Source organism: Balaenoptera acutorostrata, chromosome 6 (genome assembly GCF_949987535.1).
Source record: "Balaenoptera acutorostrata chromosome 6, mBalAcu1.1, whole genome shotgun sequence".
Lineage (NCBI taxonomy): Eukaryota > Metazoa > Chordata > Mammalia > Artiodactyla > Balaenopteridae > Balaenoptera > Balaenoptera acutorostrata.
Genome location: NC_080069.1, coordinates 111,458,727 through 111,483,777, shown reverse-complemented (window position 1 = coordinate 111,483,777; position 25,051 = coordinate 111,458,727). Strand labels below are relative to the sequence as shown.

The following is a 25,051-nucleotide window of genomic DNA, read 5'->3' as shown; positions in this document are numbered from 1 at the left end:
GGGCTCAGAGGTGATCCCTAACTGAGAATCTGCAGTGTTTATCCAGCTCTGCTAGGGACAGGCTGCTTCTTGTAGTCAACAGATCCTAACTGAAACGGTGACATGTTATTTGTTGTGCAAATCTGGACGGTTTTAAGAGTAAAATGGGCACAATTAATTTATGCCCGAGCAGCAGGCATAAACAGGTCCTGTCTTGGGCAAACCTTGGACAAATGGTTACTCTGTTTACTGAGAACCTACTAGTTACCAGGCACAGAGCAAGGCCCTTTGCAGCTCCTGCTAATTGGATCCTAAGGTAGTTCCTCATGTCCCTTTCTCGTCATCTTTCTGCCACTGCCCCAGTATACTGCAGTACGACCTCTCATCTGGACTGTCCTTGCTTCCTTCACACCTCTGATAGCCTTTTATACTACAGCTTCAAAGCTCTTTTTAAGATATAAATCTGATTGTCACAGTCTGCTGCTTTACATGTTTAATGCTTTTCATTGCCGTTAAGGTAAAGTCCATTATTATTCTCTCAGACAGCTTTTCACGTCTCAGCACCAGTTGGCCAAGCAGTTGGGTTTTGGGACCTAGACCTAACTGGGTTTCAGTCCCAATTCTGCCACTTAACAATCCTGTGACCTTGGGCAAGTCACCCTCTGTGAGCCTCAGTTTTCATTATCTGTAACATGGGTGAGTCTAAAAGGGTTTAAGCCTAATGTCTGACCCAGAGTAGCAGCTCAACAGAACATCAGATATTCTCCTTTCCCTCCTCTCCCTGCCTTTGCTGGTGACCCTGGTGTTGCATACATTCCTGGTAACTAATCTCTTACTCACCTGCTTCATACTCTCCCTGGCTCCTCTCTGCCCTCAGGATGAAGTTCTTTAATATGGCTTCCGAGTTCTTTATACTCTGGTGCATCTACCTCACTAACCTCCTGTCCTCCCTCTACCTTCCCTGTCTCCTCCCCAAGCCCGTCACTCTTGCTGGCTGCCAAACTGTTATGAATGATCTGCCTTGTTCTTTCTTACAGCTGGGCCTGTGCACTCGCTGTTCCTGCGGCCTGGATTGCCCTCCCTCCCCCCTCCCCCCTCCCCCTCCCCCCTCCCCTCCCCTCCCCCCTCCCCTCCCCCTCCCCTCCCCCCTCCCCCCCTTTGCCTTATTATTTTTCAGGTCTCAGTTTAGATGGTACTGCCAGGAAGTCTTCACTGATATCCCCCTATCCCCACCTGGGCCCTCTGTTCTCCTCTAGTCCCCCCATCACTGACCTGTTCACAGCCCTCATTGACTTCACTGAACTTTTTTGGTTTTTTTTGGCCACGCTACGCGGCATGCAGGATCTTAGTTCCCCGACCAGGGATCGAACCCACACCTCCTGCAGTGGAAGCTCAGAGTCTTAACCACTGGGCTGCCAGGGAAGTCCCATGACTTCACTGAATTTTATTAACTAGTGTGGTCCAGTCAGCATATAATTTGAGCCACGTATATAATTTAAAACTTTCTAATAACCACATTCAAAAAGTAAAAAGAGACTGGTGAAATTAATGTTAATAATATGTTTTATTTAACCCAATATTTCCATATATTGTCATTCTAACTTGTGAAAAAAATTATTAATGAGATATTTTACCTTCTTTTTGATCTTACTAAGTCTTTGAAGTCCAGTATGTGTTTTACACTTACAGCCCTTCTCAACTTGAATGAGCCACATTTCAGGTGCTCAACAGGTCCAGGTGGCTGGTGGCTCCTGTACCGGCCACTGCAGGTATGACTGTTAACTTGTCTGTCTCCCAGGTTAGACTCTGACCTACGTGAGAGCAGGGGCTGCATGTTGATCATCTTTGTAAGCCGACTTCCTCATCCGGTATCTGGCTCGTAGTAGGGGCTCAGTAACCATTTGTTAAATCACTGAATAAACAATGATCTGGTGGGGTGACAGTTTTATCCCCCGTTTACAGGTGAGGACCCTGAGGTCCAGAGAGGTGACGTAAACGGTCTGGGATCCCACAAAAAGTACATGATCGAGCCAGGATTTAAATCCAGGCCTACAGACTCCAAAGCCTGGCTATCAGTACCATGTCTTGCCTTCCAGCCAGTTCTCTGAACCAATTCTGAGAGGATTCTGGGAGGATTTTTTGGAGCTTCTGGTGCTTGAACTGGCCCTCAAAGAGTGGCAGAAATGTCCTGAGAGAGTCCGCTTCTCCGTCAGGTGGTCACAGTAGATGAGAAAAATCCCTGCAGTAAAATCTCTTTTTATGCTAACATGAGTACTCTTCTGCTTGCTTACGTCCAAGCCCCAGTTTTAGAGACTAGACCAGAGTCCAGTTTGTCCTTGGACTTCTGTTGAATTAGGTCAGTGTGTGTTATTCTCTCCAAACCTGATCACCTGTGGGTGCCCCAAGAGCTCCAGCCCCTGGAGCCTCGCCTGAGCTAAGGCCCTTCATTAGGTCCTGCCTGATGGTGTCGAAAGAACCTGCACTTTGTAGGCAGGATGTCTGCGTCTGCATCCTGCCTCAGCCAGTCACTAGCTGTGCTGCTTGCGTAATTCGCTTAACCCTCCTAATCCTCAGTTTCTCTTCAGTGATAATATCTGTTTTGTTGGGTGACTTTGTGGATGAAGCAAGATTGTATGTATTAAGTACCTAGCACCGACTGGGGAGTACATTAAATGTTGGCTGTTTTTGTTTTACTGTTACCATGTTGTACTGTTTCCTGGACAAAGTCCTCTGTGCCCACACCCCTGAGTTCACTCGTTTGTTTTCAAGCCCAGGATTCTGCCTCTCCCTGTGAGCTTCCTAAGGCCTGGCCCAGGCTTGTACATCTATGGGTTCCTCAAGTACATGGCCATTAAGTGCTTGCTGCCCAGTTAGGGGCAGACCAGAAAGACATGTTTCTTATAGCTTTGTACAGTTTGTACTTTCTCAGGCAAAGAGTGCCTTTATGGATTTTGTAGGAGGAGGTTGAGAAAGAGGATGGTCGAATGAAATTTCTGGTGAAGGCTTGAAAGCTTAATCCAAGGCCGACCTTGGACCAGAGGTACCCCTAGGCTGTGAGGTTTGAGGAGGTGCTCTCTGTCGCCAGTGTTAGCTCAGTGAGAGCAGGGAGCACATCTGGCTTCTTCCCCCACTGTATCTGCCCTAAAACTGTGTCTGGCACATGGTAGAGGCTCAACAAATATTTGTTGAATGAATCAATTTTGTTCAGTCTCCTTTTGAAAAGATAAATACCGTGAATACAGGCTCCATATTTAGTAGTAAAATGCTGCTTTGTAATCACTGTGTGAAAAAGTGCACAACAGAGTGTCAACTGGTACAGTCTTCGTGGAACACAGTTTGGCATTAAAAATGTGCCTTGTGTTTTTCTTCTAACAGCTTTACTGAAATCTGATTTGTATGCCGTAAAGTTCACCCATTTGAAATATACTATTCAATGTGTTTTTTTTTAGTATATTTACAGAGTTGTGCAGTCATCACCATAATCTTAATTTTAGAACATTTTCATCATCCAAAAAAGAAACCCTGTGCCCATTAACATTCACTCCCTGTCTTAGCTTGGGCTGCTGTAACAAAAATACTATAGACTGGGTGACTTATAGACAACAGAAGTTTATTTCTCACAGTTCTAGAGACTGGAAGTCCAAGATCAGGGTGCCAGCATGGTCAGGTTCTAGTGAGGACCCTCTTCTGGGTTGCAGACTACCTATTGATACTTCTCATTGTATCCTCACATGGTGGAGAGCAGAGAGAGGAAGCAAGAGCTCTGGGAACCCTTAAGGGCACTAATCCCATTCCCGAGGGTTCCACCCTCATTACCTCATCTAGACTTAACTACCTCCCAAAGGCCCACCTCCTAATACTATCACTTGGGGGGTGGGTGGGTAGGGTTTCATCATATGAATTCTGGGGGGGCCACAAACATTTAGTCTATAACATTCCACATTTCTCCTCCTTCCCCTTCCCCCAGCCCTAGGCAACCACAATCTACTTTTTGTCTATAGATTTGCCTATTCCGGACATTTCATATAAATGGGATTTTACTATATGTGGTCTTTTGTGAGGTTCATCCATGTTGTAGCATGTATTAGTACTTCATTCCTTTCTGTGCCTGAATAGTATTCCATTATATACATGTATTGATCCATATTTTGTCTATTCATTCATTGGTTGATGACATTTGGGTTGTGTCTGCTTTTTTGGCTGTTATGAATAATGTTGCTATAAACACTTATTTGCGTACAAGTTTTTGTGTGGACATAAATTTTTGTTTCTCTGGGAGTAGGGTTGCTGGGTCATATGGTAATTCTGTATGTTTAACATTTTGAGGGAACTGCCCAACTCTTCCAAAGTGGCTGCATCATCTTACATGCTCACCAGCAGTATATGAGGGTTCTTATTTCTCCATTGCCGTGTCAACACTTGGTATTGTCTGTCTTTGCTTTTAGCTATCCTTGGGGATGTGACAGGGTATCTCATTGTGGTATTGATTTGCATTTCCCTAACGACTAATGATGTTGAACATTTTTTCATGTGCTTATTAGCCTTTTGTATATTTTCAAATCCTTTGCCCATTAAAAAAATGTGAATGTGTTTAGACCCAGCAATTCCACTTCTTGCTATCTATCTGACTAGAGAAATCCTCACACATGTGCACAGTGAGACCTGTATAAGGAGATCCAGCATTGTTTGTGAAAGGAATGATTTAGAAACATTGAATTATCATCAGGAGGCCTGGTAAATACACATCCTTTTACAAGTGTCTTTCAGACTGTGACCCATTGGCAACTCATGAAATTGAATGTAGTAGGTTGCAATCAGAATTTAAAAAAAAAATTGAGTAGAACAGAATAGAAAGAATTTCAAGAATGAAGGGTAATATATTTCCTTCTGTGGGTTGGGGTCAATAAAATTTGCAAACACTGCTGTACAGTGCTTTGTAGGAGTTAAAAACACTGAGGTAGATCTGTTTGTACTGTCATGAAAACATCTTTAGAACACATTAGTGAAGAAAAGATGCTGCATATACAATTACATACATAGGGAAAGGTTTGGAATGTCTTGCTGACAAGAGTGGTTACCTCTTAGGAGGAGACCAAGATGGGAGTGAGTAGTCAAGGAGAACTTGAAGCTTGTCTGTCTATTTTGTATTTATATATATTTTTCTCTCATTAAGAATACATGACATACAATGAAAAACAAGTTGTTGAAAGACAGACAGGACTGTAGTTGGTGTAGTTGTTTTCTGACTGTGATGTCCAGTCTGTCCGCGGCTCTCAACGCTTTGTCCGTGAAACGTTCCATCCTCGTTGGGCCTTGCGTGGAGGGACAGTTGTTGGCTGCCATGTACGGGCTCAGGAGATCGCCCCTTTTGGGGGGCGGTGGAGCGAGCTAGGAGGATGAAGTGGTCGGTGAAGCACAGGTGAGCGTTCGTTCATTTACCCGACACATAGTAGACAGGAAGCAGCCACGTGGCCGTGCGCTGTGCAGACTCTGGAAGGCCCTGCTTCGATTCGTGGGGGCCTCACCACAGCCCCTTGAGGAAGGCGCTGGCGGGGGCCAGGCTGGTGTAGAGGCTAAGAGCATGGGCTTTGAAATCAGGCCAGCTTGGTCTTTCAGCTTATTAACTTTCCTGGGCCTCCCTTTTCCTCATTAAAAAAAAATGGTAACATCTAAAAACTACCACCTACCACTGGAGGGCTGTGGTGCGGAGTAGGCGGGAGGCAGCCTGTCCCTGAGCGTGGTGTCTGTTTGGCGCGGGGCCCCTGCAGGGTAGTGGTTACGGCTATGCTGTGTTTTGCATGCGAGGAAACTGGCCCTGACTATGTGCCCCACTGAGTAGGAGCTTTGGGCAGCCCGGATGCTGGTTAGCGAGTGGCAAGGGCACGGAGACACCTGGATTTTGGTCTCAGCTTTACTACCAACCGCTTGTGATTTTGAGCACGTATGTTCCTTCCCTTTCTGGGCCTTAGTCTTCCCCATCCATACCATGATAAAATCATATCTAAACCCTTTTCCTTTGCTTGTCTAGTTTTGACTTCGGGTGGGGCCCCATGAAGCCCCAGCTTTAGTTCTCAGGCCTAGAGTGAATGATCAGAATGGGATACATAAAGGTGAATTCTTAAAGGTGGAGGTGTGGCTGGAACTGACTGAGACTGCGGATGACAGAGGTTCATGGCATTTAAGAAGTGGGCAGGTAAAGCCCAAATGGAAATTTGGCAGGAACCAGGCCAGAATTGCTGCATTAAATAGTGGTTTCTTCTGAGTTGCGGTGTCAAATGTCATTTTTCAAACTTCGCTCTCTGCCTGTTGGAAATTTGCCTAAGACCAAATTCTTTGGCTTTGCCTGCCATGTGGTTTTCAACCGTGCTTGATCTTGGCTTGAGTAATTGATGGGCCATTTCCTCCAATAGTAGTAAATCAATGGCTGTGATGGAGAGAACCCCAAACTTGGGAATGTAGAGACCAGACTGTAGGCTAAGCTTGACCAATAACCTGGTGTGTGATCTTGGGCCACTGGGCCACCATCTGCAAAGGGTGGTGATCGAACTTGATTTTAATTTTTACAATTCAGTTTAGAAAATGGAGTTTGTCCTTCTAGTGATACTTATTGGAGGAAATTGAGAATTGTAGAAAATTAAAAAGGAGGAAAATATCTCTCATTTCCCTGCAAATTATGATTTTTAATATTTCAGTTGTCTTGTTATATATATTTAAAGCCCACCTAGTTTCCAAGAAGGATTTGAGGTGTCTTTAGTGTACATGTATTTTTTTTTTTTCAATAATTGAAGGCGTATTCTACTTGAGTTTTTTTTTTTTCTAGCTATCCTCATAGTAGACACTTTTAATGTAATCATTTTCTTTTTTTTTTAATTAATTTATTTTATTTTATTTATTTATTTTTTGGCTACGTTGGGTCTTCATTGCTGTGTGCAGGCTTTCTCTAGTTGCGGTGAGCAGGGGCTACTCTTCGTTGCGGTGCGCGGGCTTCTCTTTGCGGTGACTTCTCTTGTTGCAGAGCATGGGCTCTCAGAGCACGGGCTTCAGTAGTTGTGGCCCAGGCTTAGCTGCTCTGCAGCCTGTGGGATCTTCCTGGACCAGGGCTCGAACCGGTGTCCCCTGCATTGGCAGGCGGATTCTTAGCCACTGCGCCACCAGGGAAGTCCTGTAATCATTTCCTTGATGTTGGAATTTTACGACATCCAGTTTTTGGCTTGGTTCTGATCTTGAAGCTTCATTCCAACTCCAAAGTTTGGTGATCAGGCAAAATTGTCCTAGGAACAGAATGGATCTGAATTTAGAGGCATGGAAAGAGCAAATTGCCAAAAAGTCAAGCTGCACTTCCATCAACTCCTAGTTTACAGCTTGGGACAGGGAACCATTATTGGGGGTTAGACATAAAAGGCTCGGATTCTGGACTTGGTTCTCTATTTAACTGCCATGAGACTCTGAGTAGGCCGCTGAAATTATCTGGGCTTTAGCACCTTCCTTTGAGAAATACATAGACCCTCAGGGAATTGGGCAATTCTCATGATGGTAAATCTTTTGTAAGTTATCGAGCATTGTATGTTTCAAGGTGACAGGGGTGTTTTGCTCCCATTTATGGAATACTCACAATATGCCAGGTACTTGCTGGACACTGGTTGTCTTATTTAATTGCCAGTTGCTCTATCAAGTAGCTGCTGTTCTCCTTTTACAGATGAAGGAAGCGAGGCTGGGAGAGGTACGTGGCAGAGCTTAGAACAGAATCCAGGGAGGTGTGTTTTGTGTTGAACCACACCTCCTATTATGGTTTAGTTTTCTGTCAGTGTCTCCAGGTCCTCACTGAACCTATTTTTGTAATTCAACCAGTAAAACTTCTTGAATCAGTGAATTCTGCATTTTTGTTTGATACTCTTAAAGCATCTGAATTGGTGCCTGATTCTTGGAAGCTTAATTTTTGGTTGTGATAGGCATATTAATAATGATAATAATAGTAATGATGAAAACAACGCTAGATGCCATTTAGTGAGCACTTACTATGTGCTGAGTGTTTATATATTGATACATTAACTCATTTAATCTTTACAGCTAGAGGGTGGTATCCCCATGTAATGAATTAACAAAGTAAGACTCAGGAACATCAGTAGCTTATATTTGGCATGGTGCCTCTGCACCTAGCCCGTCTATGGCCCACAGAACCCTTGGCGTGTGAATGAATGACTGACTTTACTCAGCTGTTAAGTGTTAGAGCGAGACCTCCGCCCCAAAGCCTGAGTTCTTAACCTCTGCACTGCATGCCTCGCAGGTAGCTGGCTGGCTGTGACCTGATGACGGACAGTCCGTCTGATAGTCTCTGCTGTTCAAACACTAACTCTTCTTTTATCACACGTGTTCTCTCCTAGTGGCCTTGTTCCCAATTTACCAGATGACCTGGATGGCATCAGCCCCATTGCTGGTTTGGGAAATGGTGGTAAGTACACAAAGTAAGAACAAGGGAAGTAGATGCTAGGCCACGAGGGCCTTCAGGCCTTGAGCCTGGGCCTGAGCTTTGATGGTTCCAGGGCCCAGAGCTAGCCTGGCATGGCTTGGTGCTCCCAGGAGGTACACAGTATTTTGTATACATATTGACCTGTTACTTACTCCTTTCATAAACACTGGACTAGAGGAATTGATGTCCTTTGGGCCGTATTTCATGTTTCATTTCTTGCTACCACGCTTATAGGGGTTCAGCCAGTGTTTGCTGAACTGAGTGACCAGTGGAGGCTGGATGTTGAATTGGTGACTCGGTCGGGTTCAGAGGATCTGTTGGTCCCTGCTGCCGAGTGGCTGGAGGCCCCTGAGGGCTGCTGTCCAAAATTCAGTGTGCAGAGTCCTTCCTGGCAAGCTGCTGGATTCCAGTTGCCCGCTGAGGCCCAGCATTCCTACACGGGCCTGCCCTTTGGAGACAAATAGTTGGTTAGACCACAGGAGACAGCGCTGAGGAAATAAGCAGTCTGCTGTGTTGAAGCTGGGTCATGAGGAGACTTTCTGTTTTGCAGTTTGGGTTTTGCTAAGCATTCTTCGTAATTTTTGTCTCTGAAAAAAATGGATGCTATCATAAGTATCTGTGGGAACTGCTAATAATTTGCCACGTTGAAATGTCTTAGAGATATTTTGACTTGTTCCCCCCCGACTCCACCCCGTCTCCAAAATGATGAGATTATGTGCAAAAGGAAGAAGGTTTCAGAGCAGACAATGTAAGTTTCACAAGGTTTATTTCTGGAGACTCTTTTAACTTACAGGCCACCCCCAGGTTTTCCTTTAGAACCTATTAACTTTTACTTTAAACATACAATCCAGCAGTTCTGGTTTCTCTTTTTCCTGCCCAGGCAGTTAGGAGCAGAAAATTGATAGGCCTCCTCCTTAATTCAGCCCATATTATACATCTGCTTCATGCCAGGCTCTGGGCTCAGTGCTGGGATTCCGATCATGGTTCCGATCAAGCCTAGAAGGCAGAGAGCTAAAGAATCATCAGGATAGATCACACGGTCAGTGTAACGAGCAAAGAAGTGAAAGGAGCTATGAGAGGGGATGAAAAGGAGATTTACCCTCAGATGAAGGAGGTGGGGTGGGCCGGAGTTTCCCAAGAAGCTGAACTGGAGCCAAGACTTGAAGAATGAGTGGGACCTAGGTGGGGACGCAGACACAGGTGACAGAGCACAGCCCGTGTGAGAAACAGGAAGGCAACCTGTGTGCCCTCGGTCTGGCGCACGGGGCTCTGCACAGTCCCCCGCTGCCCGGCTCCTGAGCCGCTTGTCTGCTGAATGCTGAGCGCCACGCCCGCTCCGTCCTCTGGGCCTTTGCCCTCATCTGCCTGCTGCCTGCCTGAGTCTTTATGTCTCAGCTCAAGCCCACCGCCTCCTTGGCTCTCCCTAGGTTGCCTTAGGTGTGCTTTCCTCTCTGAACCGTATGTATTTCACTGCATTTCGTTTCATCTGTTCCCGTTGGCTACTTAACAAGTACCCAGAATCAGACCCCTTCTCACCCTCCCTCCCTGGTCTAAGCCATCAGGGCCTCTGGCCTGGATTCTCCCAGTGTTCTCCTAACTGGTCTCCTTGTTTCTCTCGAAGTGCCTTTTAATCTGTGCTCAGCGAGGCAGGCAGAGGGAGGCTGTGGAAACCCAAGTCCCATAAGGCTACTCCTGAGCTCAGAATCCTCGGCGTCCTGAGAGGAGCCAATGAGGCCGTACAGAGCCCGTCCGCCAGCACCTGGCTCACCCACCTCTTGCTGTCCCCCTTTATTGCTCCCCCGTCCATCGGCCTCTTGGCTGGTCCTCAGATCCACTGGGCATCTCCCACCCCAGGCCTTTCCCCTGTGCCTTCTCCAAGTTTGCCCGGAGGTCACCTCCGCAGTGAGCCCTTCCACAGTTTAACCACCTTATTCGAAACTGCAAGTCCTCACCCCACCCTTGCTATTGGTATTTCCTATCCTTGCCCACTGTATTTTTCTCTGTAGCATTTATCACCTTTGAACGTACTCTGTAATTACCTATTGTTTTGTTTATCGTCTGTCTCCTCTTTCTAGAGTGTCAGCCTCTTCTGTTTGTTTTGTTTCTAGAATGGTGCCAAGCAGAGAGTAGGCCCTCAGTGCATTCTTGTGGGAAGAGTGAATTCATTCATTCACTCAGCACACATTTCCTCAACACCTGAAAAGCGCCACGCACTTGTGCAGCGTGGAACAGTTTGCTTACATCTCCGTCTTGCCCACGGGATCGGGATCCTCTTGGGTGCAGGCTCAATGTCTCTCTCACCGTTGCTTCCCCAGCACCTCGCGTGGTGCTTGGCGCAGAGGAGGGGTGTAATAAATGTTTGTTGAATTAAAGAAGCTGTGGAAAGATTTGGGTACTGGCAAAGTCTTGAATCACTCTGAAGCAGGGATTGGCAGTTTCTGACCCACTGCCTGCTTTTGAAAATAAACTTTTATTGGATCACAGCTTCTTTGTTTTTGAATTGTCCTTGGCTATTTTTGTGTTGAGTGGTTGTGGCAGATTTGAGGCTTTGTGTAGGGCCTGCAAAGCCTAAAATATTTATTGTCTGGCATTTTAAGAAAAAGTTTGCCAACCCCTGCTGTCAAGTCAGTCAGATATGGTTTGTTTTAATTGCTGACATGTGAAGATGATATCCTGTTCAGCAAAATAATTTTATGACAAGCAGTAAGGAAGTACATAGCGGGGCAGTTCTGCTTTGTTTGCCCCATGCATTCTTTGGGTTCATCTTCTGACATTTACATTGTTACACTGGGGCTAGTTCAAGTAATTCGTAAATATTTGAAGTATAATGGCTTCAAATTCTCACTGTAGACTCAAATCACAAGACAGAATATATTGTGGAAGCTAGTCATTTTTTTTTTTTCTTCTCTAGTCGGGATGCTGGGCAGTTTGCATACTGTGACGTTTTCCTGTGTCTGTTTTCCCTTTTTATAGTGCTCCCACGTGTGTCGGAAGAAACGGTGTCTCCCACCAGAGCCCGGAACATGAAGGACTTTGAAAACGTAAGTGGAGATACCAAATTACCATCCCTCACAAATCACGTCTGCAGCCACTGTCCAGCCAGACCCAGGAGGGAGCGGTATTTCTTAAGAAGCATCCAAACTGGATAAGGCCAGGGTTAGGCGGAATGCCAGAGCTCGTGGGCGCTCTCTGGGTGACCCTCACATTCCTACACAGACGGCCCTTTGCACACAGGCCAGTTACGGGTTCCAACAGGATCAGTGGTTTCCAGCCTTGGGGAGTTTGGTGTATTTCTGGTGTCCCAAACGAGAGGATGTCACCATGTAGCACAGCTGAGAGGCACTAACATGTATTAAGGGCTTTCCTGTGATGTAAGTCGTGTTATTTATGGTCCCCATTGAATCCTCGCTGTGACTGAGGTATTTTGTATTATCCCCATTTTACAGGTAAAGAATCTTAAGACTAGGGGAGACTCGCTTACGGTCACATCATACTTGAGTGACAGAGCTGGGGTTTGAATCCAGGTTTTTAATGACTCCAAAGCCGTTATTCTTTTTGCTGCACTGTGTGGCCTCCTTGCATTTTGCAGGCTGCATCTTTGTTGCTGTGGAATGAAACCAGAGCGGCCTGTTCCCACTGCTGTGTGGTAATTGTCTAAGAATGGATTGCTCAGTGATGGATTTGGCTTCAGTGCTTACTGTCTTCCAGCATCGTGTGTTTCATTTGTTAGTGGACGGGGTTTGTTGTCAAGTAACAGGAAAAGAAGGTTATTTTCCCAATTCCATTTCTCCTTAACAAGTTACCTGCTCAGCGCTCTCATTTGTCATGGGAAGATCTAGACTCTTCTTCATTTGTAACCAAATGAAATCCATACTATGCAAGACACGGGAGATATTTATCAGAGAGAAGATGGAGGACACAGAGGGAAGGACATACCACCATCATGTTTCTCTCTCTCCAGTTGTCTTTCCTGAACAGAGTGGTACTGTCTCTGGATTTAATTTAGAATACTCATTACTGCTAATAGTTATCTGCAAACCACTAGTGACCAATTGAAGAAATGACTTGTCAGATCTCTAATGGAAACAAGTAATTTCTGAGCTTTGAGTTGTTACAATTTCAACTGTACAACCCGGATCTATGCTGTGGGGCCTGGGGCCTGAAACAGATGATATTTGATTATTCCACATCATGTGTAATTAAAATGTACTCTACTATTAAATGGTTGTTCCTGTTTTATCATAAGAGTAGTAATAGCTACTGTTTATTGAGCTCTTGCTCTGAGCTGGGAACTTGAAGCATTAAGCTCTTCATATATATGACTTTAATATTGAAGCAGCTCTGCAAGATACAGAGTTATTTAAGTTTTGAAGGGCACAATTTTGATTTTTATTTCTAGATGGAAAAATTTAACAGAATCTTAGAATTTTGGCTTCACATTTTGTTGTCTGCCTTTTGAACTGGGAGAAATCTCTGAATTGAATCCAGCCCTCTTTATTATATGTAGCAGAAACAGAGGCTGAGGGATGCGACATGGCAAAGCTGTTTTCAGAGGCAGCCTGTGCTGCCTGAGGACCACGGCCTCTGGAGCCAGACTGCCTGCTCATCCACTTCTGCTGGGTGACCTCAGGCCAGTCACTTAACCTCTCTGTACTTCCTTTGTCTTTAACATGGACATGTTACTAGTTCCTACTTCATAGGGCTGTTGTGTGGATTAATGAGTAAATATATGTGAAACACATATGCCTAGCACAGAGTTCATTCTGTGTGTTACCTATTTCTCCTTCTTACTGTTCTATTTATTGTTGTTATTTTTGTCTACTCTGCCATGTGATTCACGTTTCCCTTGCTCAGATGTGTCCTTGATGACCCAAATACTGATTTTCTTAAAGGTGAGGGAGAGCCTTCTCTGCCAGTATGTTTTAGGATTCATGTTTTTTCTTCATGACTGTGGTCCTTCGGCTGCTGTTAGGTTTTTTATGGCATTGATATTTTATTTTGTAGCATTTTCAAGAGCAAATTCTGCAGTTGAAATTGAAATGACCACACTGTTCTCAGTGTCTCGCTTTCAGGTCTTTATAAAACCCTGAAAATTTTCATCTGGCCTGAGCTACTAAATGCATGATCTCTGTGTTGGGATGCTTGTAGGAAATGCTCTTGGCATCTGATGCTAATTTTAAATTTTATTTATTTATTTATTTATTTATTTTTGGCTGTGTTGGGTCTTCGTTTCTGTGCGAGGGCTTTCTCTAGTTGTGGCGAGCAGGGGCCACTCTTCATCGCGGTGCGCGGGCCTCTCACCGTCGCGGCCTCTCTTGTTGCGGAGCACAAGCTCCAGACGCGCAGGCTCAGTAGTTGTGGCTCACGGGCCTAGTTGCTCCGCGGCATGTGGGATCCTCCCAGACCAGGGCTCGAACCCGTGTCCCCTGCATTGGCAGGCAGATTCTCAACCACTGCGCCACCAAGGATGCCTCCTGATGCTAATTTTAAAGTCCGCGTGCATATTAAAGAGGGGGCTAGAATACTTCTGATTTAAAGGGGAAACTCATGATTTCTTTTATTCTTGTCTTAGATGACAGATATCTGAACATCAGAGTCTATTAGCAAGAGTCTAGCAAAATACGGGCCTCCTGGTTTTGCTTAGAGTTCATCCATCCATCAGTGACTATTTTCAAATACACGTCCTGTGCCAGGCTGTGCCAGGGGCTAGGGAATTTGCAGTAAATTAAGACCCTGTAAGTCTCCCTGTCAAGAGGCTCGCAGTCTAGTTAGGGAGATGGATAGGAAAATAGTGCAGTGATAGGGGTTAAGTACAGGGTGCTCTGGGGCACAGAGCAGGGGCCCCGAGCCTGGCCCAGGGGACTTAGGGCAGCCTCCCTGGAGGAGGGTCATCAGGACAAGGAGGGATTAGGGTTAGCCAAGGTGAGAGGACTGGGAGAGCACCCCGGGCACAAGGACTCCCATGTGACGACGTAGAGAGAGGCATGACAGGGTGTGAGGAGGTTGGGAATCTAAGTTCCCTTTGGCTGGAAGGAGGCGGTGGGATGGAGGGCCGGAGAGAAGTGAGGCCATTGAAGCAGGCAGGGGTCAGATTCTGCAGGCTCCTGTATGCTACACTGCTTCTTTTTAGTTTCGTCCTGAAGATGAAGGGGAGCCGGTGGTGGATTTTAATCTGGGGAGGGAAGTGACCGGAATCATGCTTCAGAAGATCAGCCAGGCTGGTGACTAGATGGACAGAGGAGGGAGCGAGGCTGGTGGCGCTGTGATCGGTTGAAAGACTGCAGTGAGTGGTGGTGTGGGGGAGGGATGATGCCTGAGAAGGGGACGGGTCCGGAGGTGTTGGGAAGAAAGTCTGCCGGCATCTGACACACGGGGACTCAAGCCCAGAGAGGCAGAGGGACTTCTTTGGGTTCTGAACCCAGGCCTCTGGCACAGGAGGTCTTTCTGTTACACTCTGAGTCCTCTTCTGACATGTAAAAGCCGCACGCCTTCTTGTGGATCTTTAAACTGGTGATCAATCCATTGTCTAGTGCCCTCATCAGCTGAGGTGTAATCACCTGCACAGCAGGCCTTATAGCAGGAGTTTGGCAAATTAGTTATCAGTTTGGTCTTCAGTGGGAGCCTGTCTTGTTGGTCCTTTCTAGATGATAACATAGTGGGGAGCTCCCCGGACCAGAGGAGGCTTGGCTGAGATGTGTTTTGTAAAGGACTGTGCTTATCTGGTGTGATCTGTTTCAGAGACTACAGTTTCTCTCTCTCTGTCTTTCTCTCCCTTTCTTTCAAAATGTTTTGAGTGAGTGGGGAGACCCAGAATCTGGTTCAGTGTGTCCAGTCTGGGTAGCTATCTTTATCCGTATGTAGAAGAGTTTAATTCTGGCTTTTACTGTGACAGAGAGTGACACGTGTAGCTTTCCACCTCTGTTGATACAAGTGGCTAGTATTATTTAATGACTGTCTTAAGTTCATAAAGACTTATTTTAAAAGGGATGGATTGAACCATAATTTACGTAATCTCTTCCTGTGCGACGTTCAGATTGTTTCTAATTCTTCACTATTATAAACAAAGCTGTGGTGAATATCCTGGTGCATGTGTCTTTGTACAGTTATGTGGTTATTTCCTTAGGATAGACTCTGCTTCTCTTGTTTCAAATCCACCTACCCCGAGGTGCTGGTGTTCTTGTATCAAGGCCCTTATTCCTTTTTGTTGAAAAGTCTTGGTCTGAGCGGAGGCAGTTGGTCAAGTTTAATGTTTTATCTGTGGTATGGCCAGGAGGTTTGCATCTTCAGATTTGCTCTGTAACCTCCATGGGGTGAGTTACTTACTACCAGAGAATAGCCCCCTCACCCTCCACCCCCGCCCGGTTTGTACGGCCCTTGAAGCTTCAGAAGCACGGTGGTACGAGGACACGACACGTACTTGGAAATGACCAGAACTGGGTTTTAGGTCTTGGCCCTGTCACTAACTGACCTGGGGGCTGATACGGTCTTTCATTCAGAATTGTCATGAGGGTTATATGAGTTCTGGTGTGGAAAGCGCCTAGCGTGATGCCTGGCACACAGTGGGTACTCAGTACCTGCTGGTGTCCCCTCTGATCTGAGGAGTCTATTACAGCCAGCTCCCTTGGTTCTGCCCCATCAGTTGTCAGTTTCGGCTGATCCTTCTGTGATGTTCCTTTGACTTTGGAATGAAATCCCTAACTTCTTGCCACGGTCCCCGACACCCTGCCCTGTGTCTTCGGCGGTGCGCTTTGTGCTCCAGCACGCAGGCTGCTCTTAGCTGCGCAGTTGGGCCTTCACACGTGCTCCTCCCTCTGCTGGGACTGCCCTTTCTCCTCCTCCCGAGTGGCAGGCCCCTTGACCTTCATGTCTCAGCCTTAATGTGGCCTTGTTAGAGAGGCCGTCCCGAACTCCCTTCCCCAGCTCACTAGGGACCCAGCAAGCCCTCGGGACCCAGTCTTTTCCACCATGAGTCTTATGACTCTTTGTAACTGTGTATTTTATTGGTGTGGTTGCTTAACACATGTCTCCTCTACTTCGTCCCTAGTGCTCAGCACCCAGCTGAACAAGATGGTAGTCACTTAATAAATCCTTGTTGATAAAATGAATGTGTGACCTTGTATAGGATACTAAAGCTGTAAATTTTGGTTGCCTTATCTGTGAAATGGGAAAAGTAATATTTAACTCCTAGGGCCGTGGTGAGGATGAAGTAAGGTATGCCAGGACAGTGCCTGGTGTCCCGGGTCTTAAGCAGATGCGGGTGGCTGCTATGTTCTTGTGAATCAAGTGGCTGGAGCAGTGTGGCAGGAGGGAGGGAGCACGCAGACGCCCCAGTCTTACGAGAGCAGGCAGTGGTGAGGGCAAGGGGAGGCCGAGAAGGAGAACAGGGACGCCTTTAGAACCAGGCAGGAGAGCAAGAATCGCGTGGGGTGCAGGCCAGTGGGCGTGGTTGAGGCCGAGTCTGGACCTGGCAGAGTGGGTGTCGCCGCCACCCTGGGGTGCTGGCTCTGCAGGAGATGGGGGCTGTCAGTGCCAGGGGTCTTGGGAATCAAGTTGGGCTTCTGGCTGTGGGATGTCTGTGCCCCGTGCAGAGGTTCACTTGTGTGGTAGGGTGGCCTCCTGCGTGCCGGATCGAATGCTCTGAGTTCTCGGACCTCTGCACGTCCCAGCCACGCCCTCCAAAGACCTGGCCAGATGGCGGGTTGGGCAGTGTAAATTTTTACAATCTTTTCTTTTCTTTTTTTTTTTTTTTTATGAAGCAAAACTCAACTTTTATTTGTTACTTTTTACAAGTAACAATTTAAAAGATTTGTGGAAATGATCCAAAGTGATGAATTTTGTCTATAAATGTGATCCAAAAATGATGTTGCAATTTTATTGCTGTTTTCTAAAATGGCATAATGCTCAAAATCCACTATTTTAAAATTATTTTTATGTGAACGCTTTTTTCTCTTTCGTAATTTTAAGCAAGCTACTATAGGTTTTAAAAATTTCAAACGGTGACATACAACTTAAGCATTACACAATAACAGGAAATCTTTACAATCTTTTTTTTTTTTTTAAACATCTTTATTGAAGTATAATTGCTTTACAGTGGTGCGTTAGTTTCTGCTTTATAACAAAGTGAATCAGTTATACATATACATATGTTCCCATATCTCTTCCCTCTTGCATCTCCCTCCCTCCCACCCTCCCTATCCCACCCCTCTAGGTGGTCACAAAGCACCGAGTTGATCTCCCTGTGCTATGCGGCTGCTTCCCACTAGCTAGCTATTTTACATTTGGTAGTGTATATATGTCCATGACACACTCTCACCCTGTCACGTCTCACCCCTCCCCCTCCCCATATCCTCAAGTCCATTCTTTAGTAGGTCTGTGTCTTTATTCCCGTCTTGCCACTAGGTTCTTCATGACCTTTTTTTTTTCTTAGATTCCATATATATGTGTTAGCATACTGTATTTGTTTTTCTCTTTCTGACTTACTTCACTCTGTGTGACAGACTCTAGGTCCATCCACCTCACTACAAATAACTCAATTTCGTTTCTTTTTATGGCTGAGTAATATTCCATCATATATATGTGCCACATCTTCTTTATCCATTCATCCGATGATGGACACGTAGGTTGCTTCCATGTCCTGGCTATTGTAAATAGAGCTGCAATGAACATTGTGGTACATGACTCTTTTTGAATTATGGTTTTCTCAGGGTATATGCCCAGTAGTGGGATTGCTGGGTCGTATGGTAGTTCTATTTTTAGTTTTTTAAGGAACCTCCATACTGTTCTCCATAGTGGCTGTATCAATTTACATTCCCACCAACAGTGCAAGAGAGTTCCCTTTTCTCCACACCCTCTCCAGCATTTATTGTTTCTAGATTTTTTGATGATGGCCATTCTGACCGGTGTGAGATGATATCTCATTGTAGTTTTGATTTGCATTTCTCTAATGATTAATGATGTTGAGCATTCTTTCATTTGTCTGTTGGCCATTTGTATATCTTCTTTGGAGAAATGTCTATTTAGGTCTTCTGCCCATTTTTGGATTGGGTTGTTTGTTTTTTTGATATTGAGCTGCATGAGCTGCTTGTAAATCTTGGAGATTAATCCTTTGTCAGTTGCTTCATTTGCAAATATTTTCTCCCATTCTGAGGGTTGTCTTTTGGTCTTGTTTATGGTTTCCTTTGCTGTGCAAAAGCTTTTAAGTTTCATTAGGTCCCATTTGTTTATCTGTGTTTTTATTTCCATTTCTCTAGGAGCTGGGTCAAAAAGGATCTTGCTGTGATTTATGTCATAGAGTGTTTGAAGGCCATTTGAAAAGAGATTTTGATGGTCATACAAATAATATAACTTTTGAGCCCGATAATCCATTTCGGGGAAATTTGTCCTGAGGAAACAACCCAGTGGAAGGAAAAAAGCTCTGGGCATGACGGTGTTTGTTGCCACATTGTATGTAATTGGGAAAAATTGGGAACAAGGGAATTATATTTTACGTTTGTTATCTCTTTGGCTTATTGCAACAAGCTTGTGATGAAGGTATTTCACAGGTGAGGAAGTGGAGGTTGGAGAGATTAAATGACTTGCCCATGAGTTTAGCGTGATTGAGAAACAAAAAGAAGGCAAAATTGGGGCTTCCTGGTGGTTCAGTGGTTAAGACTCCATGCTTCCAGTGCAGGGGGCCCAGGTTCGATCCCTGATCAGGGAACTAGATCCCACATGCCCCCAACTAAGACCCGGTGCAGCTAAATAAATAAATAAGTAAAATAAAACATTTAAAAAAAGAAGGCAAAATTCAAACCTGGTCTTTCTGGTTGTAAAGCCTGTAGGCTTTCTCCTAGAGCACACTGGACCCATAAATGCTCAGTAGAGAAAGGGTTAAGTAATTGACTGTGAATCAATTCAGTGGAATTTAGTGCAGTCAATTTAAGTGATAATTATGTGAATTATGCAGCAACATGAAAATATTTAAGATATGTTAGGGGAAAGCAATGGATTATACAAATTCACTTATGTTATAATTTTACAAAAAAATGTGTATTCATGAGCAAAGGCTGAAAAGAATATAAATAGAGTTGCTTTCGTAAGATAGTTGTATTCCAAGTGTTATTTGGGGTTCAGTTTTAAAATTCTGTTATTGCTACAGTATTGTTTGTTAATAAATAGATGTTTGCCTAGTAACAGTTTTCTGGATGATTTGAGGACACCGGGAGAGTACTGGAATCAGAAACTAATTCCAAAGTGTCTTCCTCATTGTATTAACCTCACTTAGTTGCTGCTGGCAGAATTGTCTTACATGTGGTACTGTTTGCCGGAGATGAACTCTGGGCAGCAAGATTTCATGGTTTTTGTGTTGTCTAGGTGAATGGTCTAAGAGTTTTTGGACTTTCAAAGAGGATAAAAAATTGACAGTGGCCCGAAGATCTGCGTATTGAGGGCTTGAGTGAGAAATGGATTCCTTTTGAAAGCTGTCCTGTGTTTTCTGCTTGCTCAGTGCCAGGCTCTGCCAGGTACTTTAGCTCATTAGTTGTCACAACACTCCTGTGAGGTAATTGATTTTTATCCTCATTTTATAGATGAGCCAACAGTGACTCAAAGGTGTTAAATAGTTTTCCCGAGGTTACGCACCTCACAAGTGACAGCACTGGGAGTTCATCCGTTTCCTATTCCGCTGACCCCAGGGCCCTTGCTCTTATTCCTTGTGCCTTGAATTGAAAGGTGATCTGGTGGGTGAGCTTCAGCTTTGGAGGCCCAGGCTCTTGCAAGCCATTGAAACTGATTGCCAGAGTTAGGCACCTTGCTGAGAGTTCAGTTGGTTGGAGTTGCCCTGATTCTTTTTTATGTTGTTGGCTTTTGTTTTTCTTCCCTTTTTTGATGTGCTGTAGGCTAGGAAGGCTTTTGATGGGGGTGGGGGTGGGAGTGGGAATGGGAGGAAGCCATAATGACCAACTAGTAGCTCCTTCTGGGTCTGTCCCGCCGCTGAGCTGCGGCTGTTGCAGCTTCTGAAAGCTCCACCCCATGATCAGGTTGGGATGGTTCCCATTTCAGATGTTGCAGCTCCACAGTCACACTTGAGTCTCAGGCGCCGGAATGTGGCAGGTACAGCCTTGTGTCAGCTTACTTTTTTTTTTTTTTTTAAAGTACTATTTTTATTTTTTTAATTTATTATTTTATTTATTTATTTATTTTTGGCTGCGTTGGGTCTTCGTTGCTGCCCGCAGGCTTTCTCTAGTTGTGGCGAGCGGGGGCTACTCTTCGCTGCGGGGCACAGGCTTCTCATTGCGGTGGCTTCTCTTGTTGTGGAGCATGGGCTCTAGGCGCGCGGGCTTCAGTAGTTGTGGCACATGGGCTCAGTAGTTGTGGCTCACGGGCTCTAGAGCGCAGGCTCAGTAGTTGTGGCGCACGGACTTAGTTGCTCCGTGGCATGTGGGATCTTCCTGGACCAGGGCTCGAACCCGTGTCCCCTGCATTGGCAGGCAGATTCTTAACCACTGCGCCACCAGGGAAGTCCCTAGCTTACTTCTGAGCATTGAGTTTCTGTCATATTTGGTGGGGTTTATATTTTGAGGTATTTATTACTGCTGCATGGTAAGCTGTTTCCAGTGTTTCCACTCAATTTTTTTTTTTCCATTTCTTGAACTTGTTTCAAGTACAGATGAAAAGTACAAATGAAAAGAATATTAACGTTTTAAGTTCTTATGCTGTGCCAGGCACAATACTAAACATCCCAGTTAATTTCCTTTAATCCTTATAATAGCTCTCTGAAATAGCCATTATTATAATCCCATTTTTATAGATAAAGGAACTGAGGCACACAGAAAAATGAACTTGACTAAGGTCATACGGCTAGTAAGGTAGTCAGGACTGTATTCATTCATTAATTTATTCATTCATTCAACAAATGTTGAATGTCAACAAATGTCAACAAATTCAGCAAATGTCTGCTGTTTTCCAGACACTGTGCTAAAACCTCAGGGGAAATAGCCATGAGCAGATAGATAATAAGGTCCCTGCCCTCTAGAAGTGGATTATATTCATATGACAAGCATGATAGTAAATAACACACGTGTAAATAAATAATATGAATACAGATTGTGACAACCTCTAGCAAGAAAATAATAGGTCTGTGTTAGAGAGTAACTTGGTGGAGGTGGTGGAGACAGGTCTGCTTTAGAGCAGGTGGCTAGGGAGGGCGTCTCTGAGGTGCTGACATTTGAGCTGAGATGGAAAGGCTGAGACTGAGCCACCCCAGGAAGTGCTGCAGGAGGAGCTGTGCAGGCAGACAGGGTGGCTTATGTGAGGACCGGAAGGAGGCCAGGGAGGCTGGAGCATTGCGGTGAGGGTGAGGGCTCTACCCGAGGCCGATAGCGGAGCCAGATCACACAACCCTGGGGCCACGGCAGGAAGCTTTGTTCCAAGAGTGATAGAAAAAAAGCAATGGAGTGATGTTAACCAGATTTGTCTGACTCTGAAGCCTATGGGTCTCTCCTTGCATCACTTTGCCTTCAAGAAATTCTTAAGTGTGTCCGTCCATCCGGCCATTGGGTATTTAGCGACCATCTCTTATGTTTTAGACTAGAATACGTACAAAGATATGGTTCCCCATCTCTTAGAGATGTATTGGGTAGAAAGGCAAATAACCCAACTGGTACAATGCAGTGTGATAGTTGCCATGATAAAGAAATTAGAGGGTGTGTGGAAACATTTAGAAGGACCCCAGTACAGCCTGATGGGGTAGTCAGAGAAAACTTCGTGAGGGCAGTGGTATTAAGCAGAGAATGAGACTGGCATTGTTGCAGAAAAGATGGTGCCTGTATTTCATTGTATTCATTTGGGCTTGTCTGGCATTTGCAGTGACCTTCTGAAGGCTTATTTACCTTCCTCTCATTAAAAAAAATCAACAAAAACTTCTTTACCTATAAATAGGACAAATATTCTTTCAAGTGTTGCTAAGAATTCTAGCAGTGCGCACAATGTGGGCATTCTAAGCCCACTCCATAAATAATTTATTGGTAGCCGAGTAATAGAATAAGGTTTCTCTTTATAGGAAGCATCTGGTGGGGTAGACTTTTTTGTTTGAATGAATGTTTTATGTGCTGTTTCCTTAAAACATTTAAAAGGAGGCTTTAATGAACCTACCAATTGTTTCTTGCACTGTTCTTCTTAGCCACAAAATTGAAGCCTTAAGTGTTAACAAGGGGCCAGGGGCAGAAAGTTTGAAATATACTTAATGTAGAGTATGTTAATCACTTTCTTTTATCAGTCATAAAAGTATTAAAGAGTTTATTAGAAAGAGTATTATATACTATTACCAATTATTTTTAAAAATGCTGAAGAAAAATGCCGATGAATGTATATTTATGGTGATGTATTAGCATTCAAGTATGGCTATTAATATTTTGCTATATTTTATTTTACTTATTTTAAAACCAACTTTATTAAGATATAATTTACATGAAATGAAACTCACCAGTTTTAAGTGTTGGCTGAGTTTTGACATTTGTATAGTCCCTTGTAACTTTTGTCATAATCGAAAAAATATATATATATTTATTTTTAATTTTTTTGGTATATGTGTATACAGTTCTAGGCTCATGTGACTGTCAGCCACAATCAGAATGTTCCGTAATGCCAAAAAATGCCCATGTGTTGCCTCTTTGTGGTCAGACTCTTCACCCCAGACCTCTGGCAGCTAATCCTCTGTTCTCAGTCCCTATAATTTTGCTTTTTCCCGATATGATATAAATGGAAGCATACAGTATGTAATCTTTTGAGGCTAGCTAGCTTCTTTTCCTCACCGTAATATCTTTGAAATTCATTCATGTTGTCGTGTATCACAGTAGTTGAATATTTTTCCATCATATGGATGTACACTTTATTCCTTCACCCTTTGAAGAACATTCAGGTTCTTTCCATGTTTTGGTGGTTATTAATAAAGCTGCAGTAAACATTCCTGTACATGTTTTTTTTTGTGGACATAGGTTTTTGTTTCTCTAGGGAAAATACCTAGGACTGGAATTGCTGAGTCATATGGTAAGTGTAGTTTGTTTTTTGGTAAGAAACCGCCAAACTGTCATCCAGAGTGATTGTGCCATTTTGCATTCCCATCAGCAAAGTATGAGAATTCTGTTTGTTCCACATCTTTATCAGCATTTGGTATTGTCAATTAAAAAAAATTTTTTTAATCATTCTAATAGCTGTGTAGTGGTATCTCATTGTAGTTTTAATTTGCTTTTTCCTAATGGCTGAAGATGTTAAAGATCTTTTCTTGTGCTTATTTGTCATCTGTATATCTTCTCCTGTGAAGTTTCTTTTCAAATCTTTTGCCTGTTTTTTGTTTTTTGTTTTTTTTTAATTTGAGTTGTTTTCTAACAATTACATCTTGGGAGTTATTTATGTATTCTAGATGCAGTTCCTGTCTTGGATTTGTGATTTGCAAATGTTTTCTCTCAGTGTGTAGCTTGTCTTTTCATTCTCTTAACACTGTGCCTTCCAAAGCAAACGTTTTAAATTTTGATGAAGCTCAGTTTATTGATTTAAAAAAAGTTTTTTATGGATCATGTTATAGCTAAGAACTCTGCCTTGCTGTAGGTCCCAAAGATTTTTCCCTGTGTGTTCTTCTAAAAGATACAATTTTACGTTTTACATTTAGATCTATGATCGAATTTGAGTTAATGCTTGTTTAAGGTATGATAGATCAGGGTTCATTTTTTTGTAAATAGATGTTTGACTGTTCCAGTGTCATGTGTTGAAAATGAAAACACTATCCTTTCTCCATTGAATTGTCTTTGCACCTTTGTCAAAAATCAATTGGCCATAGTTGTATGGGTCTATTTCTGTATTCTATTTCATTGGATTCTTTTTCAAAATTGTTTTCACTCACCTAGCTCTTTTACTGTTCCAAAAAAATTTCATAATCAGCATGTCTTTATCTATAAGAACTCTTGTAGGGATTTTGATTGGGATTGTGTTAGATCTATAGATCAGTTTGGAGAGAATTGACTTTATTATATTGAGATTTCCAATCCATGAATTTGGTAAGTAAGTCTCCTCACTTACTTAGGTTCTTGATTTCATCAGCATTTTGTACTTTTAAGCATATATAATGTCTTATTAGATTTATACTTAAAAATTTCATTTCTTGGAGATATTGTAAATGGTATTTAAAAAATTTTCAGTTTCTGATTGTTCATTGCTAGTGTATTGAAATATGATTGATATCTGCAAGTTGACTTTGCTAAACTCACTTAATGAATTCTGGGAGCTTTTTTTGTAGATTCCTTGGGATTTTTTATATGTATGGTCATTATATGCAAATAAAGATGGTTTTATTTCTTCCTTTCCAATCTGGATGCCTTTTGTTTTCTTCCCTTGCCTTACTGCACTGTCTGGGACTTCAAATACAGTGTTGAATAGGAACTGTGAGAGCCAATATCCTTTCCTTATTCTTGATGTTAGGGGAATAGCATTCATTTCTTCATCTTTAAGTAAATATGTTTTTTGTAGATGTGTGGGTTTTTTTGTAGACGTCCTTTAGCAGATGAAGGAAGTTTCCTTTAATTCCTAGTTTGCTGAATTTTTATCCTGAGAGGCTGTTGAGTGTCAAATGCTTTT

The 25,051-nt window shown here is 43.7% G+C and overlaps 1 protein-coding gene across 14 annotated transcripts in view; it reads left to right on the top strand.

Moving 5' to 3' along the window:
• Window positions 1–25,051, top strand: part of CDK5RAP2 (CDK5 regulatory subunit associated protein 2) — a 185,154-nt gene that overhangs the window by 1,459 nt on the left and 158,644 nt on the right. For 9 of the 14 annotated variants that reach the window (XM_057548360.1, XM_057548356.1, XM_057548355.1 and 6 more), the window contains exons 2-4: window positions 8,361–8,428; window positions 11,420–11,487; window positions 12,036–12,092. In XM_057548360.1, coding sequence (XP_057404343.1) covers window positions 8,361–8,428; window positions 11,420–11,487; window positions 12,036–12,092 — 193 coding nt within the window. The remainder of the gene's footprint in view (window positions 1–8,360; window positions 8,429–11,419; window positions 11,488–12,035; window positions 12,093–25,051) is intronic. The other 5 variants (XM_057548359.1, XM_057548352.1, XM_057548353.1 and 2 more) reach the window with 1 other exon arrangement.